General features: G+C 40.5%; 1 protein-coding gene across 3 annotated transcripts in view; it reads right to left on the minus strand.

Annotated features, from left to right (window-relative positions):
- The window catches only part of LOC115223177 (CTP synthase 1), a 52,825-nt gene that overhangs the window by 16,367 nt on the left and 16,366 nt on the right, over positions 1 to 20,092 (minus strand). For 2 of the 3 annotated variants that reach the window (XM_029793622.2, XM_029793623.2), the window contains 5 exons: positions 19,627 to 19,825; positions 9,157 to 9,327; positions 6,205 to 6,305; positions 4,273 to 4,389; positions 1,041 to 1,124 (listed from right to left, as the gene is read on the minus strand). In XM_029793622.2, coding sequence (XP_029649482.1) covers positions 1,041 to 1,124; positions 4,273 to 4,389; positions 6,205 to 6,305; positions 9,157 to 9,327; positions 19,627 to 19,825 — 672 coding nt within the window. Of the gene's footprint in view, positions 1 to 1,040; positions 1,125 to 4,272; positions 4,390 to 6,204; positions 6,306 to 9,156; positions 9,328 to 19,626; positions 19,829 to 20,092 lie in introns of all 3 variants that reach the window. The other variant, XM_036512238.1, reaches the window with a different exon arrangement.

The following is a 20,092-nucleotide window of genomic DNA, read 5'->3' on the forward strand; positions in this document are numbered from 1 at the left end:
AGTATGTGTGACAATTATAAAATAACGAAGGCAGCTGAAAGCAATATAAAAAAGGAAAAATTCAATTGTTACTAATTGTACCAGACAGCACCTATGTTACTACAAATAAAGAGTTAAAAGCCATTTGAGTCACAAAAAAGCACATCTTGATATATAGACTGACAGGAGTTACTTCCCCTGTCAGTACATGAAAATGTGTGCTTTCTTGTGGCTCTAAGGATTTTCTAACTCATTTCTAGCAATACAGGTATTACCTGGACCCTTTAGTCGCCCAGTAGTGACATGATGCTTTTTATGGTGGCAGGTAAAAAGCACCACTCGAGCGAGGTCGTCACCAGTGCCACTGGATTGGCTCCTGTGCAGGTGGCACGTAAAAAACATTTGAGCGTAGCCGTTGCCAGTGTCACCTGATTGGCCCTCGTGCCGGTGGCACGTAAAAGCACCCGCTACACTCTCGGAATGGTTGGCGTTACGAAGGGCATCCAGCTGTAGAAACTCTGCCAGATCAGATTGGAGCCTGGTGCAGCCATCTGGTTCGCCAGCCCTCAGTCAAATCGTCCAACCCATGCTAGCATGGAAAGCAGACATTAAATTATGAGGATTTTATATTATATATATATATATATACATACACACACACGGTATGTATTACTGAGATGGGTTATTGCTTTTCACTTCTCTCTGGCCAAAATCAAATATGCTCGAAGGCAGGTTTCCATAATATTTGGAAAATGGATTACACTGCTTACATGACAGCGGCACTACTTCACAATCATCACATCATGTCTACACACACACACACACACATCAGGCATATTTAGCAGTTTCCAAAATCCACATACAAGATTTTGGTTGGCACGAAGCAGGACTGAACCCACGGTTGGGAAGCAAGCTTCTAAACCACCCAGCCAGGCATGTGTCAGGAATGGCCATTCAAAACTTTTCTAATGTCTTGAACTAGTTTTTATTCCAAAATTTAGAGCAGACATTTTCAAAAAACAATATCACACATGATAAAATGCTGATCCCTTTTTACTTACCAAATCTGGGGACAGTCCTAGTCCACGAAGTTCCCTGACACTGGCCTGGGTTGGCTTGGTTTTCTGTTCTCCTGTAGCATGAGGCTAAAAAAGAAAATAAATGAACAAAATAATTTTACCTCTTCATTATCTTTGAGACATCACACTCTCTCACATACATAAAAATAGATGAATGCATATGTATTTATGTATGAATGTATTATTCATGACAACACACCCCTCCACTGACATACACACACACATACTTAAATGTATACAAACGTACATACAAAAACCCCTGTGTGTGTATGTGTGTGTGACTGACTACAAATACATAGAGCTGAACACTGCTCGCGAAAAGAAAATGAAATTTTTTTTACAGAAATTAACGAAGTGTGCGAGCTTAGAACGAAATCAAACCTGGTGTGTGAGTGTGTATGTGAAAGAGAGTGAGTGAGTGAGTGGGAGAGTGTGTGAGTGAGTGTGAGAGTGAGTGAGTGAGCAAGAGTGAGTGTGAGAGTGAGTGAGTGAGTGTGAGAGTGAGTGAGTGAGAGTGAGCAAGAGTGTGAGAGTGAGTGAGCGTGAGAGAGTGAGTGTGAGCAAGTGATCGAGAGTGACTGTGAGAGAGAGTGAGAGAGTGAGTGAGTGAGTGAGAGAACATTGCAAATCAAATGAAGACCCAATTATGTGTCTGAGGTCAAATTATTCGTGCATCACAAGTATGGAAGTAATTAGTGAAGCAGTTTCCACGTGAAAGGCGAACACACACACATCTCTATTTTATATATTAGATTAGATAAGACAGACAGGTTTTCGTTTTTACTTCCCTTTCCAAAAATTTGAAAACAAAATAAACGAACAACTATTTCATTTACTGCAAAGTTTAACAGGATCTTAAAAGATCCCAGCAAGTAAGTTGTGGGTTTAAAGCTGTTAACCTAGTAACAGTTACAAACAAGATTAAACTTCCTGATAACATAGCAACAGGCTTTATAGAAATGCGTCAGGAAACTTACAAACGGAAAGAAAAAAAAAGGCTTAAAGCTCGTCAGCATTCAGATTATTCTGTCAAATGAAATGCTTATTTTTTTCACATTGTTTCAAATTAAGATTATTACGTAGCTTCAAGATTCTGATGATGTGATACTCTCTTTTACTCGTTTCAGTCATTTGACTGCGGCCATGCTGGAGCACTGCCTTTAGTCGAGCAAATCGACCCCGGGACTTATTCTTTGTAAGCCCAGTACTTATGCTATCGGTCTCTTTTTGCCGAACCGCTAAGTGACGGGGACGTAAACACACACCAGCATCGGTTGTCAAGCAATGCTAGGGGGACAAACACAGACACATATATATATATATATATATATATATATATATATATATATATATATATATATATATATATATACATATATACGACAGGCTTCTTTCAGTTTCTGTCTAACAAATCCACTCACAAGGCATTGGTCGGCTCGGGGCTATAGCAGAAGACACTTGCCCAAGATGCCACGCAGTGGGATTGAACCCAGAACCATGTGGTTGGTTAGCAAGCTACTTACCACACAGCCACTCCTGCGCCTATAGTTTATTTTTTTATAAGGTACGGGGCCAGATTAGGCCAGCTTGAAAATAAAACGGGAAGAATATTTGGGCCGGATATGACCTGTTTAAACGCTAAAAGGTTAAATAATATCAATCTTTGTTCCCCTTCTTTTTAAATTTAAATTGGTAAAGCAAAACAAGCTAAAAATATCTTGCTCATTACCGTTTAACTCCTTAGCAATTAATACCAGCTGCATCAAAACCCATTCATTACCATATTTGTGTTGAAATAAAACAACTTTGCTTTGATTAATTTTTAAAATAATGAATAATTTACACTAATAACTATCACTATTAAGGAGGAGGAAGCACTCCGTCGGTTACGACGACGAGGGTTCCGGTTGATCCGAATCAACGGAACAGCCTGCTCGTGAAATTGACGTGTAAGTGGCTGAGCACTCCACAGACACGTGTACCCTTAACGTAGTTCTCAGGGATATTCAGCGTGACACAGAGAGTGACAAGGCTGGCCCCTTGAAATACAGGTACAACAGAAACAGGAAGTAAGAGAGAAAGTTGTGGTGAAAGAGTACAGCAGGGATCACCACCATCCCCTGCCGGAGCCTCGTGGAGCTTTTAGGTGTTTTCGCTCAATAAACACTCACAACGCCCGGTCGGGGAATCGAAACCGCGATCCTATGACCGCGAGTCCGCTGCCCTAACCACTGGGCCATTGCGCCTCCACTATTAAACAGGTGGTTAGAACACAAATTAATCTGAAATCTTAAGATTTTAACTTAAGTTACTTTAAAACCTAAGTTACTTTAAAACCAGAGGGCTGCCTGCCAGAACCAGGGGTGGTTTCAGGCAGGTTGGCATCTAAGGAGTTAATTTTCAAATCAGCTAGATCTGGCCCTCCTCACATCTACCGTACAATGTTACTCCAAAAATAAAACAATCACATCATTGGAATTTCATTGTTATGAAACAATGCAGGATTTATTCAAAACAATGTTGTTAAATAAGCAATAAATTTGAGAGAATGAACTGAATGCTAAAGAGTGTTGCAAGTTGCTTGGCAACCCTGCCAGTGCAGATGTCACGTAAAAAGCATCCAGTCCACACTAATGTGGGTTGGCATTTGGAAGGGAATCCAGCAGTAGGATATTTCGTTTTGGGATTTGGTTTGAAAGATTCTTTATATGAGTTCTTGTGTTGAAGCATATTCTGTTGTGTCTGGGGAGAACCATTTCCTTTTTGTGCCTTATTATGTAACACACTCACCGGTAAAATTTCCACTTTTTTTTTTATTTTTATTGTCCTAAAATTTTCGTTGCGACTTGCAACCTTTTCAATAGCTTTGAAAATGGAGTCAAAACTATTGAAAAGGTTGCAAGACGCAACGAAAATTTTAGGACAATAAAAATAATAAGAAAAAAAAAATCAACTGTAGGAACTGACCTCACCTGTGCTTGTGCCACGTTAAATGCACTCATTCCACTCTGCTGGGTGGTTGGTTTTAGGAAGGGCAAAGAGCTGTAAAAACCATACCAAAACAAGAAGTCTGGTGTAGGCCCCTGTCTGGCCAGCTCCTGTCAAACCATCCAACCCATGCCAGCATGGAAGAAGGATGATAAATGATGATGATAAAACTTTATGAAGATGGTAGGGGCAGGAAATGGTAAAAATAGGTTTGGGTAGAACTTACCTGTGGAATCAAACTGACATGGACACTGCAGAAGTTCTCTCTTTTCACTCGGAACTGGAACTGGCGGAAAGCTTCAACAAATGGCATACCTTCAATGTCACCAATGGTTCCACCAAGCTTCAGGGGAAAAAAGAAAAACAAGCATATCGAATCAAAAGTTTAATTCTTGCAATACCAAGGAGCACAATTTAACATTCACAGCAACTGATAATATTTTCATAATTAATCAATCAATTGGATGAAAGCACTCCGTCGGTTACGACGACGAGGGTTCCGGTTGATCCGATCAACGGAACAGCCTGCTCGTGAAATTAACGTGTAAGTGGCTGAGCACTCCACAGACACGTGCACCCTTAACGTAGTTCTCAGGGATATTTAGCGTGACACAGAGAGTAACAAGGCTGGCCCTTTGAAATACAGGTACAACAGAAACAGGAAGAAAGAGTGAGAGAAAGTTGTGGTGAAAGAGTACAGCAGGGATCACCACCATCCCCTGCCGGAGCCTCGTGGAGCTTTTAGGTGTTTTCGCTCAATAAACACTCACAACGCCCGGTCTGGAAATCGAAACCGCGATCCTACGACCGCAAGTCCGCTGCCCAAACCATTGGGCCATTGCGCCTCCAATCAATCAATTACAGTATCGATCAAGCCATCAGGTGCCGTTATACACTGCTGAGCACAATGCGCTTCCAGTTTTGACTTGTTTGCAACCATTCTTTACCATCTTGATCCAAATTATCTTCCCAATGCCATGGAGGCCTTCCAAGTGGCCCTTTGCTAATCTCTTGGGCACCACTTGGCCACTACATGGATCCACCTGTTGTCTGTGAACCTTGTGACACTGAACACAGAGTCATGTGATGAGGAAGCAAACCTCTTGACCCTCAGGAACTGCACAATTAGGAGAACATTGTTAAATATTGCAAAACACCAACTTCAACCTTGATTCTTTTTGGGGTTTTTTTTTTTCTAAATAAAATGGTTGGCATTAAATAACATCCAGCTGTAGAGGCGCAGGAGTGGCTGTGTGGTAAGTAGCTTGTTTACCAACCACATGGTTCCAGGTTCAGTCCCACTGCGTGGCACCTTGGGCAAGTGTCTATAGCCTCAGGCCGACCAAAGCCTTGTGAGTGGATTTGGTAGACGGAAACTGAAAGAAGCCTGTCGTATATATGTATATATATATATATATATATATATATATATATATGTGTGTGTGTTGTCCCCCTAGCATTGCTTGACAACCGATGCTGGCGTGTTTATGTCCCCGTAACTTAGCGGTTCGGCAAAAGGGACCGATAGAATAAGTACTGGGCTTACAAAACGAATAAGTCCCGGGGTCGAGTTGCTCGATTAAAGGCAGTGCTCCAGCATGGCCACAGTCAAACGACTGAAACAAGTAGAAGAGTAAACCAAGCCAGGCCAAGCCATGGAACTTGGTGTGGCCCCAGGCCTTGCCAATCCCTGTCAAAGCTGTCCAAACTATGTCAGTATGCAAAACGGATGTTAGATGTTGATGATGATGTTCCGATGGGGTGGTCGTGTGGTTAAGAAGTTTACCTCCCGACCACATGGTTTCAGGTTCAGTCCTATTTCACAGCACCTCAGGCAACTATTGACCAAAGCTTTGTAAGCGGGTTTGATAGAAAGAAACAGAAGAAAACTTCTGTGTGTGTGTGTGTGTGTGTGTCTTGTCTCCACGTGGCATGATAGTTGTAAACAAGTGCCATCGTTATGCAAGCAGTGTGATTCAATTCCCAATATTCTTGAGACACATGCATGTGCACACACACACTCTCTCACACAGAGAGGCTTCCTTCAGTTTCTTCCTATCAAGCCCAACTCACAAGGCTTTGGCCAACAGTTGCCCAAGATGCAGCAAAATGAGAGAGGTGGGGAGCACAGGCAGGCAGAAAAGCAATAACAACATACCTCGATAATACAAACATCAGGTTCTGCTTTGTCTTCACTGACAGGAATTTTGGCAACTCTTTCAACCCATTCTTGGATGGCATCTGTTATGTGGGGGACAACTGAAAGAGTAAGACAGAATTCACAGACTTAAGAAGACCAGATGTTGGGGGGGAAAAAAAAGAAAAGGAAGTTCAGAAAAATGGTGGCAGAACAAACAAGAGATTCACAAAAGGAAGGACAGCGAAGAATTAGAGAGGGACATTTAGTTGATAGCATCAATTTGAGTACTTGACTGGTATTTTTACCTATTAACCCCAGAAGGACGAAGACATATGTGAAATTAGACCTGAACTAAGAACATCAAATATAGTAAGGCATTTTTTCCAAGGTTCTAAAGATTCTTAGTTAATTCATCACCCTGATGATGGTCGTGGAGGCTTTACAGTCAAACTGACCGCATCCTGCCTCTCATGCATAACATACAATGCCATTCTAAAACTAAGCAATCACATCATCGAAGCCACAAAGCTGTGAGATAATGCAGGATTAATTCAAAACCATGTGAATAGAGGCATAGCTGTGCAGTAAGAAGCTTGCTTCCCAACCACATGGTTCTGGGTTCAGTCCCACTGCATGGCACCTTGGGCAAGTGTCTTCTGCTATAGCTTCAGGTTGACCAAACCTTGTTAGTGGATTTGGTAGACGGAAACTGAATGAAGCCAGTCGTATATACATAGGTGTGTGTGTGTGTGTTTGTCCCCCCCACCATAGCTTGACAACCAATGTTGGTATACCCCCCCACTATAGCTTGTCTCTCACCATAGCTTGACAACCGGTGTTATGTTCCTGTAACATAGCAATTCACGTACACACACACAATTCATAGAGAGAGAATGACAGAATGACACACAGACACACACCCACGTCCATACATGTGCACACACATTCTCACTCTGCCCCCACCCCCACTCCACCACACACAAAGCAACAGAACGACACAAAAATAGACATACACACACACACACTCATACACGTGCACACAGACCCATACGTTTTACTCACCTACTCATTTCCACTGTCCACACACACTTCAGACTACACACATGCATCCACACACCCTTCAGACAACATAGTTACAATGTGAACCTCTAAATCACATGGCCATACTTGCACTTACATAAATAGGGGTTTTTTTGGAGGGGGTTTAACTATCACTCCATTTCTTTAGTTAAAGGTTTTTCCTTGAGACTACTTCAAAACTGGAAGTTTGAACCAGGGAACCAGGAGCAATTGTGGGGTGGGGTTCGGAGGCCTGAGGTAACCCAACATGAACTAAAGATCGATCTTCAACCGATGTAACCCAAATGACAATCACAGATTTGACCCTTTAACATTCAGATTACTGTCAAATGCTCTGCATATTCATTCACATTGTTTTCAATTAACTATGCAGATAGCTCACAGCTTGCGAGATTCCGATGACTGTTTCTGATGTGAATGACATTGTCAGGTAGGTGTGAAAGGTCAGACTTGGCAGGTTTGAACATTTTGGGCTAGATAAGGCAGGTTTCAATGCTAAAGACATCCTGCATTATCTCAGATCTGATGTAACCGTTCAGTTTTTAGGACACTAGGGTAGATGTAAGAGGCTGGGTCTGGCCGGTTTGAACATAAAACACAATATTTTGGCCAGATATGGTTGGTCCGAGTGCTAACGGTTTAACTGTCTAGCATTCAGATTATTCTGTCAAGTGCGATGCTTATCCATGTTGTTTCGAATTAATCATGCATTATCTCAATGCTTTGAGATTTCAAATACGAAACAACCGAACAAACTCAGACACAACAGAGGCCTAAATCAAGTGCCTGGAGGAGGTAGTGCTGCCCTGGCGAAGAGGGTGACTGCTGGAAGACCTTATGTCTGGCAACAGGACTCTGCATCATGCAACACAAGCTGGAGAACCCAGTCATGGCTGTTTGGTAATTTCTGCAAACACGCTACCCTTAACATCTGGCCACCTAACTTCCCAGACTGCAAGCCCCTTGATTATTATGTGTGGGGAGTAGTTGAGCGAGAGACCACGAAAACTCCTTGTAACACCAAAGATGAACTGAAGGCAATGATTATGGCAGCAACTTAAACCAAACTTAAACAAGGAGACCGTCCAAAAGAGTTGCAAGAGATTCCGAAGTAGTGTGGAAGGTGCAGTTAAAGCCAAAGGTAATTTTATTGAATAAATTTACTCTTTAGTATTTCAAGATATCTTTATGTAATTTTGGTTGTTAAAATGTGATTGTTTAGGATTTGAATAACATTGTCAAGTAGGTGTGAAAGGTCAGATCTGGCCAGATTGAATATAAGACAGAATATTTGAGCTGGATGTGGCCTGTTAAATGATTCTATCAGATATGTCTGCCATATGATGTGACTCAGTACAAATTTGTCTTCAGATATCAGAATACGTTCACTGGTATAAAGTCATCACTGTCACATCACGTCTCTGGTTCCTGCTAGAGACACACAGCAGAAATATTGATAAAAAATAAAAACAGGGGAGTTTTAAGTGCAACTCTGTCAACACAATGCAACATAGCTTTAAAAAAAAAAAACCATTATACAATATAGTTTATTGTTTTGTCATTTGTGTGTGCGTATGTCTTTCAACACAGAGACAAGGTAACACAAGCTTTAAAAAAGACTTTCACAATAATTATAGGGAGCTGCTGTTGTAGCTGAGAGAAAAATTCCAAGAGAGATAGAGTGTGTGTGTGTGTGTGTGTGTGTGTATGAGTGAAAGATAGGTAGTGTTGTCACCATAGTAACTATTTATACTTTCACCATATAACAGTCTGTAGAAACAATGTACATGCATGATTAACAAATATTTTTACTGGCAGTGTAGCGACAGGTAAAGACCAAGCCGTCCATTTCAATTGCATACATTGATTAAACAATCAACCGGTTTCTACCTTGCACAGTTTTCCCTAAATAATCTCCAGTGCGTTCTCTGTTTATAACTTGCTGGTATATCTTTCCAGTCGTTATGTTGTTGTCCCTGTGAAGGGTGATGTTGAGGAATCGTTCATAGTTGCCCAAGTCAAGATCAACCTCACCGCCATCGTCCAAGACAAACACTTCACCTGAATTAAGAAAAAAAAAACAGAGAATTAAGAAAGGTCATTATGGCATTGTTGCATTTATTATGTTCTGTGAAATGGGAAGAAACAGACAGTGTTGTTCAGATACAAGACAAATGTTTGGTGCTTACCGGCTTTCAAAGAAAGCAATTCAAACCCCTGTCATATATCACATTTTTTTGTTTTTTTAGAAAAAAGATATCACTCCATATCTTTTTTCTAAAAAAAAAAAAGATGTAATCTCTCTCTATATAAACGGCAGTTTGTCTGTGTGTGTTTCTGTGTGTCTGTTAGGTTGTACCCTCACCCTGACCACGGCTTTCAACCGATTCTGATGAAACTTGACACACACATAGCCCAATGTCATAATTCAAAACTAACGCAACGAAAATTTTGAAAAGTTCCCCCAGTTCTGAAAAAAATCGATTAATTCGACATGGGGTCGAGAATCAGAAACACAAACCACAGACTGTCTAGGGGACGCAACCCCACCTTTTTAACTCTCAAAAAAATTTAACCATTTTTTTGGCTATAACTCTCTAAAAATGCTTTATAGTTATTTCCCTTACAAACCCGAGCAACGCCGGGCGATACTGCTAGTATACACTAAAAGATCAACACTAATCCATTTAAAAATTAATCTCCTTTAGACACAAGGCTAGAAATTGAGCGAAAGGGGCTAGAATGGACCCCAGTACTTGACTGATTAATTTATTGATCCCTAAAAAGGATGAGAGGCAAAGCTTTTCTCGACAAAATTTGAACTCAGAATAGAAAGAGTCAGAAACATTGACACAAAGAATTTTGTCCAGCATGCTAACGAGTCTGCTTACTCATCAACTACATTAATCAATAATGAAGTTGATGACATATACTCATCATCATCGTTTAACATCCGCTTTCCATGCTAGCATGGGTTGGACGGTTCAACTGGGGTCTGGCAAGCTCGAAGGCTGCACCAGGCCAGTCAGATCTGGCAGTGTTTCTACAGCTGGATGCCCTTCCTAACGCCAACCACTCTAAGAGTGTAGTGGGTGCTTTTATGTGCCACTGACACAGGTGCCAGGCGAGGCTGGCAGACGGATGGTGTTTTTTATGTGCCACCGACACAGGTGCCAGACGAGGCTGGCGAACGGCCACGCTCGGATGGTGTTTGTTACGTGCCCTCAGCACGGAGGCCAGTCAATGCGGTACTGGCTAACTGTTAAGGAAAAAAAAAACGAAAAAAAAGAGTGGCCGTGTGGCAAGAAGCTTGCTTTTCAACCACATGGTTCCAGGTTCAGTCCCACTCCGTGACACCTTGGGCAAGTATCTACTATAGCCTCAAGCCAATCAAAGCCTTGTGAGTGGATGCGGTAGACGGAAACTGAATGAAGCTCAGCATAGATGTATGTACATCGCAAATTATGGATAATCATGAAAGGTTTTTTTTAATTGGTTAACAACAAATTTCCATGGCAACCTAACAGAAAGGCCAATAAAATAGGTGAAGTGACAAGATATCATTGAAATTAATGGGCATTGACCTCGTTATCTTATCAGTTGTCATGAGACATTTTGCAATCAGAGCTTAAACCCTTTTAAAACACACCTGAACGAGACCTTTGGTTCTATAATACAAACTTCCTGCTTTAACCCTTGAGTTTTTAAACCAGTCATATCAAGCTAATAATATATTATCTGTTTTAGGTTCAAACTGGCCAGATCCAACCTCTCACACCTATCCTACAATGTCATTCTATAAATATACAATCACAAAGCTATGAGATAATGCCCGACTCATTCAAAATGTTATGAATAAATAAGCATTACATTTGACAGGGTAAAGGATTAAGGGTTTCAGCCATACTAATCAACCCCAGGACTTTTTTTTTTTTCTTAAAGCCTAGTACTAATTCTATTAGGACAAAGTTATTTCAATAATTCTTCGTTATTTCCAAAATTAATTGAAACAAGGAGAGTTTTTCAACAGAAATATGGCAACAAATGGGTTAAAATGAGACCATTTGTGTCGAGAACCTTCCAAAATTAATTGAAACAAGGAGAGTTTTTCAACAGAAATATGGCAACAATGGTTAAAATGAGACCATTTGTGTCGAGAACCTTCCAAAATTAATTGAACAAGGAGAGTTTTTCAACAGAAATATGGCAACAATGGTTAAAATGAGACCATTTGTGTCGAGAACCTTCCAAAATTAATTGAAACAAGGAGAGTTTTTCAACAGAAATATGGCAACAATGGGTTAAAATGAGACCATTTGTGTCGAGAACCTTCAAAATTAATTGAAACAAGGAGTTTTTCAACAGAAATATGGCAACAAATGGGTTAAAATGAGACATTTGTGTCGAGAACCTTCCAAAATTAATTGAAACAAGGAGAGTTTTTCAACAGAAATATGGCAACAAATGGGTTAAAATGAGACCATTTGTGTCGAGAACCTTCCAAAATTAATTGAAACAAGGAGAGTTTTTCAACAGAAATATGGCAACAAATGGGTTAAAATGAGACCATTTGTGTCGAGAACCTTCCAAAATTAATTGAAACAAGGAGAGTTTTTCAACAGAAATATGGCAACAAATGGGTTAAAATGAGACCATTTGTGTCGAGAACCAGAGATAGCCTCAAACAGGTTAGTAAACAAGAGGGTTTAGCCCAATATTCCACAAGCTATTATACGTTTATCTACTTCAAAACTCCAATTTATTTTCCTATCTCTTCGGTTTCTAAATTCTAATGACACAATCTACTTCAATGCCTATTTTTCTTTGTTCCCTATTGTTTGGTACCTTAAATGCTTTTGTTAGCAATTTCAATGGCTGTCTGTATTTCTCTCCTGTTATCAATAAACAGCCAGGCTTATCACCAACGTCACTAAACCTCAAGCATTTTTATCTGCTCTTCAGAGATACGATTGGTAGCATTCACAAAACCTAATCACAGAAGTAAAACTACAACAGAGAATCATTACACTGTACTTCTGTATTGAGTACTTCAACTTTACCTTTCTTCTTATTGTTCACCTGTTTCAGTCAGCGGACTGCGTCCATGTTGGGGCACCGCCTTGAAGAATTTTTAGTCAAAGGAATCAACCCCGCCAGGACTTATAATTTTAAAGCCTGGTACTTATTCTGTCAGTCGCCTTTGCCAAACTGCTAAGTTACAGGGACATAAACACACCAACACCAGTTGTCAGGTAGTGATGGGGGTGGGGGAATAAACAGAGACACAAAGACAGACACACACAGATATATATGTATTTATGTATGATGGGCTTCTTTCAGTTTCCATCTACCATATCTACTCACTTTGATCGGCCTGAAGCTAGAGTAGAAGGCACTTGCCCAAGTTACCACACAATGGGATTGAACCCAGAACCATGTGGTTGGGAAGCAAACTTCTTACCACACAGCCATGCTTGTACCATTTGCTAACCATTTTTTCCACAAGTTAACCCTTTAGCATTTAAACCGACCACATCCTGCCCAAATATTCTCCCCAGTTTTATACTCAAATCAGCTAGATCCTACCTCTCACACCTACCCTACATTGCCATTCTAAAAATATCCAATCATATCATCGAAATCGAATTGAACCAGCCAGGATCCCTGGTCTGGTGGTACATAAAAAGCACTATCCAACTCGTGGCCGATGCCAGCGCCGCCTCGACTGGCTTCCGTGCCGGTAGCACATAAAATACACCAATCCGACCGTGGCCGTTGCCAGCCTCGCCTGGCACCTGTGCAGGTGGCATGTAAAAAGCACCCACTACACTCACGGAGTGGTTGGCGTTAGGAAGGGCATCCAGCTGTAGAAACATTGCCAGATAAGACTGGAGCCTGGTGCAGCCTTCTGGCTTCCCAGATGCCCAGTCGAACCGTCCAACCCATGGAGAATGGACGTTAAACGATGATGATGATCATCAAAAACACTGAAGCTACAAGATAACGCACAATTATGCAAAACAATGACAAAAAAAAATTAATCAGAATGGCAATTGCTCGTTATTCAGAGATGGAATAAATCTACATTTCAAGTATTCACGAGAACTGAAAGCACTTTATTTTCCCCACTTGTTCTAAATTTTTAAAAGGATGACAGACAACAATCGGATATAATTACATCACTAAACAAAATGGACATCAAAATATAGGAAAACAAGACTGCACATCTAAAAAAAATACTATTTAAACCGAAAATATAACATTAAAAATTAATTGTTCTTGTCCAAACATGTTTTTAAGCACAATATTTACTCATACTCTTTACTCTTTTACTTGTTTCAGTCATTTTGACTGCAGCCATGCTGGAGCACTGCCTTTAGTCGAGCGAATCGGCCCCCAGGACTTATTCTTTGTAAGCCCAGTACTTATTCTATCGGTTTCTTTTGCCGAACTGCTAAGTGACGGGGACGTAAACACACCAGCATTGGTTGTCAAGCAACGCTAGGGGGACAAACACAGACACACAAACATATATATATATATATATATATATATATATATATATATACACACACACACACACATATATATACGACAGGCTTCTTTTCAGTTTCCGTCTACCAAATCCACTCACAAGGCATTGGTTGGCCCGGGGCTATAGCAGAAGACACTTGCCCAAGATGCCACGCAGTGGGACTGAACCCGGAACCATGTGGTTGGTTAGCAAGCTACTTTACCACACAGCCACTCCTGTGCCTATCTTCCATTTTATTATAATATCCTTTACTAGTTTGACCATGTGTAATATTACCACTATTATAGGTAAAATTTAGTGGGTTATGCGACTTCACGGCACCCCCTAAAGCCTTATAGACACCCCATGCCTCCTTGGCAGTAGGGAGAGAATTTGTCTTAGACGAAGAGCAAAACATGGTTAAGGAAAATCAACAAAGGTTACATAATTAAATAGCAGTTATGCAAAACAATGACAAAAAAAAATTAATCAGAATGGCAATTGCTCGTTATTCAGAGATGGAATAAATCTACATTTCAAGTATTCACGAGAACTGAAAGCACTTTATTTTCCCCACTTGTTCTAAATTTTTAAAAGGATGACAGACAACAATCGGATATAATTACATCACTAAACAAAATGGACATCAAAATATAGGAAAACAAGACTGCACATCTAAAAAAAATACTATTTAAACCGAAAATATAACATTAAAAATTAATTGTTCTTGTCCAAACATGTTTTTAAGCACAATATTTACTCATACTCTTTACTCTTTTACTTGTTTCAGTCATTTTGACTGCGGCCATGCTGGAGCACTGCCTTTAGTCGAGCGAATCGGCCCTCAGGACTTATTCTTTGTAAGCCCAGTACTTATTCTATCGGTTTCTTTTGCCGAACTGCTAAGTGACGGGGACGTAAACACACCAGCATTGGTTGTCAAGCAACGCTAGGGGGACAAACACAGACACACAAACATATATATATATATATATATATACACACACACACACACATATATATACGACAGGCTTCTTTTCAGTTTCCGTCTACCAAATCCACTCACAAGGCATTGGTTGGCCCGGGGCTATAGCAGAAGACACTTGCCCAAGATGCCACACAGTGGGACTGAACCCGGAACCATGTGGTTGGTTAGCAAGCTACTTTACCACACAGCCACTCCTGTGCCTATCTTCCATTTTATTATAATATCCTTTACTAGTTTGACCATGTGTAATATTACCACTATTATAGGTAAAATTTAGTGGGTTATGCAACTTCACGGCACCCCCTAAAGCCTTATAGATACCCCATGCCTCCTTGGCAGTAGGGAGAGAATTTGTCTTAGACGAAGAGCAAAACATGGTTAAGGAAAATCAACAAAGGTTACATAATTAAATAGCAGTTATCGTCATCATCATTGTTTAACGTCTGTTTTCCGTGCTAGCATGGGTTGGACGGTTCAACCGGGGTCTGGGAAGCCAGGAGGCTGCAACAGGTTCCAGTCTGATCTTGCAGTGTTTCTACAGCTGGATGCCCTTCCTAATACCAACCACTCCATGAGTGTAGTGGGTGCTTTTTACGTGCCAGGGGAGGCTGGCAGCGGCCACGATCGGTTGGTGCTTTTTACTTTGCCACCAGCACAGAAGCCAGTCAAGGCGGCGATATACACAAATACTCACACACACACACAATGACACTCATATACATGCACACAAATACACACATCTACACATACACCAAAACACATAGGCACGCACAAATTCACACCTACACCAACACATACATGTGCACACATCCACCAATACACATGTAAGCACGTGCACACAAATATATATGCATACACCAACACACACACAAACATAAAAACCAAAAGATCAGATAAAGATTCTACAACACACACACACAGGTTACAGAAGTACTACTACATACAGACACCTGCACACAAATACACACACAGGCACATGCATTATATACACACACACACACACACACACAATAACGAACCTGATCACAACAACAGCTGTCTGATAACCCATGTTAATTGTGCCTCCCACAACGACCTTTATCTTGCCAACCATTTCATCGATCGAATCTTGTTTTTTTTCTTCTCTATTCTAATTTACTTGTCCCAGCCATCAGAGCGCGGCCATGCTGGGGCATTGCCTTGCAAAATTTTTAGTCAAATAAAAATCAATTTCAAAGTCTGGGACATATTTTGTTTTTTTTTTGCCTCACCTCTTCAGGTTACAAGGTCGTAAAACAAAACTAACACCTGTCGCCAGGTTGACGGGGGGGGGGGGGGCAAACACAGCCAGGAAGGCAGACAAATATATATATATATGTATAGGCATGGGTGTGTAGGAAGAAGCTTGCTTCCCTACATCAAGATTTTGGGTTCAGTCCTACTGCGTAGCACCTTGGACAGGTGTTCTCCACAATAGCCTCAGGGTCAACCGAAGGCTTGCGAGTGTGGATTTGGTAGATGGAAACTGAAAGGAGCCAGTCATATATACATATATATACACACACACACACACACACACATATATATATTTGGCGACGAGCTGGCAGAAACGTTAGCATGCCGGGCGAAATGCTTAGCAGTATTTCGTCTGCCGATGTCCACTTTGCTTTTCATCCTTTCGGGGTCGATAAATTAAGTACCAGTTACGCACTTGGGTCGATGTAATCGACTTAATCCGTTTGTCTGTCCTTGTTTGTCCCCTGTGTTTAGCCCCTTGTGGGTAGTAAAGAAATATATATATCATCATCATCATCATCGTTTAGCGTCCGTTTTCCATGCTAGCATGGGTTAGACGGTTCTACTGGGGTCTGTGAAGCCAGAAGGCTTTACCAGGCCCAGTCAAATCTGGCAGTGTTTCTACAGCTGGATGCCCTTCCTAACGCCAACCACTCCGTGAGTGTAGTTATATATTTATATATACATACATACATACACACACACACACAGTGGGCCAAAAGTCAAAGCCTGATTGCAATTTATGGACAAATGATGCCGGCTTCAGTTGCATCTACGGCATTTTTAAACTTTTAGCATACCCTCCTGGACATACATATATATATCTTTTACTTGTTTCAGTCATTTGACTGCGGCCATGCTGGAGCACCGCCTTTAGTCGAGCAAATCGACCCCGGGACTTATTCTTTGTAAAGCCCAGTACTTATTCTATCAGTCTCTTTTTGCTGAACCGCTAAGTAACGGGGACGTAAACACACCAGCATCGGTTGTCAAGCAATGCTAGGGGGACAAGCACAGACACACACAAACATATACACACACATATATATATATATATATATATATACACACACACACATATATACAACAGGCTTCTTTCAGTTTCCATCAACCAAATCCACTCACAAGGCATTGGTCGGCCCGGGGTTATAGTAGAAGACACTTGCCCAAGGTGCCACGTAGTGGGACTGAACCCGGAACCATGTGGTTGGTAAGCAAGCTACTTACCACACAGCCACTCATATATATATATAACGTTGTGTGTGTGTGTATGTATATATATGTATATATGTATGTACAAGAGTAAATTTGTTAGTTTAATTACAATTATATAGCAATTATAAACAGCTAGTATATATATAGACCAATATTTATACACAACTATTATATATTACATCTGATATTATATAATATATATAAAATAAATAGCAGCTTGCAAGGTTTCACCAAAAAAAGGAGAATTACAAATGTCGCTAAATGTGATTAGGGTGTCAGGAAACACCTACATTGCTAGAAATAAGAGCTAAACCACTCTAATGTTGTAGTTTAATGCACATGAATGAAAACCTATCCCCTAACTGGGACCATAATCATTCAAAGTGCCGATTGCAGCACCCTTCGGACGATTATAATCCCTGTTAGGGTATGTTTTGATTCATGTGCATTAACTACAGCATTAGAGCAGTTTAGCTCTTATTTCTAGCTACACAGACACACACAAACTTGGCTGCTGCTAAAATATTCCAACATATATCTTTAGCTGCATCTGCCTGTAATCTCAGACACATGTCAACTAGATTATCCAGTCAAGTCCCTCTGTTTACACAGTAATGCGTAAATAGTATATTGATTTTTTTAGAACAATGCAGATAGTTGGAGTACCACTGCCAAGAAGGCAGTACCATAACGGTACCAATACAAAAGCATCAAGCTGTTAAACAGATGGCCAGACAAAAACAGACAGCTTTCGCTTTTAGGCTGGAGAGACAAAGTCAGCTTTATTGGATGGCTGCTGAAGTTGCAGTATCAATGGACTGGCATCGTTTAACAGAGCTTCGACTGGCCAGGTCAAGGTCAGATCACGGCCAGACGTTTCTTCAGCAATGGCCATCGGTATTTAAACCCATGGTCAATGCAAGATCTGCCTTGATTGATAACCTGTGATATATGTTTAGTTAGCAACCGCAGCAGATGGGGGTCAAATTAGCAACAAACTAATGGTGGCCATAACGAGTTTCCACTCATTAAGGGCCAGTATATAAAGCTAGCTTCCAGGTATTTAAGGGCCAATATATATTATATATATATATATTATATCTATAAAATAATATGTTACAATTACTCAATAGTCTTCAGCATGACAGAAAGTGACAAAGCAGGCCCTTTGAAATACAGGTACAACAGAAACAGGAAGAAAGAGTGAAACAAAGTTGTGGTGAAAGAGTACAGCAGGGTTCACCACCAACCCCTGCTGGAGCCCAGTGGAGTTTTGAGTTTCAGATGCCGAAGTGGAAATCCCCAACACCAAAAGGGGTTTCCACTTCGGCATCTGAAACTCTAGAATTTCAACTGGTTGTATCCAGTCTAAATGTTCAGCTTGTTTTGTGTTCAACCCAGCCAGATCCAGTCTTTCGCACCAAATCTCAAAAGCTACGAGATAATACTGGATTAATTCAAAACAATGTGAATAAAGAAGCATTAGATTTGACAGATTACTGAATGCTAAAGGGTTCACCTATCAGCATTTAAACTAGCCATATCTGGCCAAAATACTCTACCTGTTTTATGATCAAACTGACCAGGTCTAGCCTCTCACACCCATCCAGCCATGTCATTCTAAAACTAATCAATCACATCATTGAAATCTCGTAGCTATGGGATAATGCAGGATTAATTCAAAACAATGTGAATAAATAAGTATTAGATTTGACACAGATTACTGAATGCTAAAGGGTTAAACCAGCCATAACCAGTCCAAACATCGTACCTGTTTAAAATGTTCAAACCAACCAGATCTGGGCTGACACCCATACTGCGATGTTATTCCAAAAATAAACAATAGGTGCAGGAGTGACTGTGTGGTAAGTAGCTTGCTAACCAACCACATGGTTCCGGGTTCAGTCCCACTGCGTGGCATCTTGGGCAAGTGTCTTCTGCTATAGCCCTAGGCCGACCAATGCCTTGTGAGTGGATTTGGTAGACGGAAACTGAAAGAAGCCTGTCGTATATATGTTTGTGTGTGTGTGTGTCTGTTTGTCCCCGTAGCATTGCTTGACAACTGATGCTGGTGTGTTTACGTCCCCGTCACTTAGCAGATCGGCAAAAGAGACCGATAGAATAAGTACTGGGCTTTCAAAAAGAATAAGTCCCGGGGTCGATTTGCTCGACTAAAGGCGGTGCTCCAGCATGGCCGCAGTCAAATGACTGAAACAAGTAAGAGAGTAAAGAGTAACCACATCACTGAAATCTCGTAGGTACAAGATAATGCATAATTAATTGAGAACAATTTAATTAAATAAGCGTTTCGTTTGAGTGATACGAATGCTTAAAAGGTTAAAACATAATAATCAGAATAGTTACGTACCGTGTTCATAAGGAGAGAAAGTTCCGGCATCAATGTTAATGTAAGGATCAATCTTAATCGATGTCACTTTTATATTGCATGCCTTCAACAGAGTTCCGATGCTGCTGGCAATGACCCCTTTACCAAGACCACTAATCACACCGCCTGTCACAAGAATGTACTTCATAATGTGATTTGGCCTAACACAATGTCTGATGTTCTGGAGATGGAAAAGAAAAAGGAAGAAAAAATAAAATATTGTACATGAAAATATACAACTATCATCATTATTTTAATTTTTAGCATTTAAACTGGCCAAATTTGGAGAAAATATTCTACCTGTTTCAGATCAAATTAACTATAATAATTAGCAGGCTTCAAAAATAATGGAGTCAATTCATTCGACTAAAAGTTTAACCCTTTATTTAGTGTTCAGATTATTCAATCAAACATAATGCTTATTGATTCCCATTGATTTGAATTCATC

This window comes from Octopus sinensis, linkage group LG22 (genome assembly GCF_006345805.1).
Source record: "Octopus sinensis linkage group LG22, ASM634580v1, whole genome shotgun sequence".
Classification (NCBI taxonomy): Eukaryota; Metazoa; Mollusca; class Cephalopoda; order Octopoda; family Octopodidae; genus Octopus; species Octopus sinensis.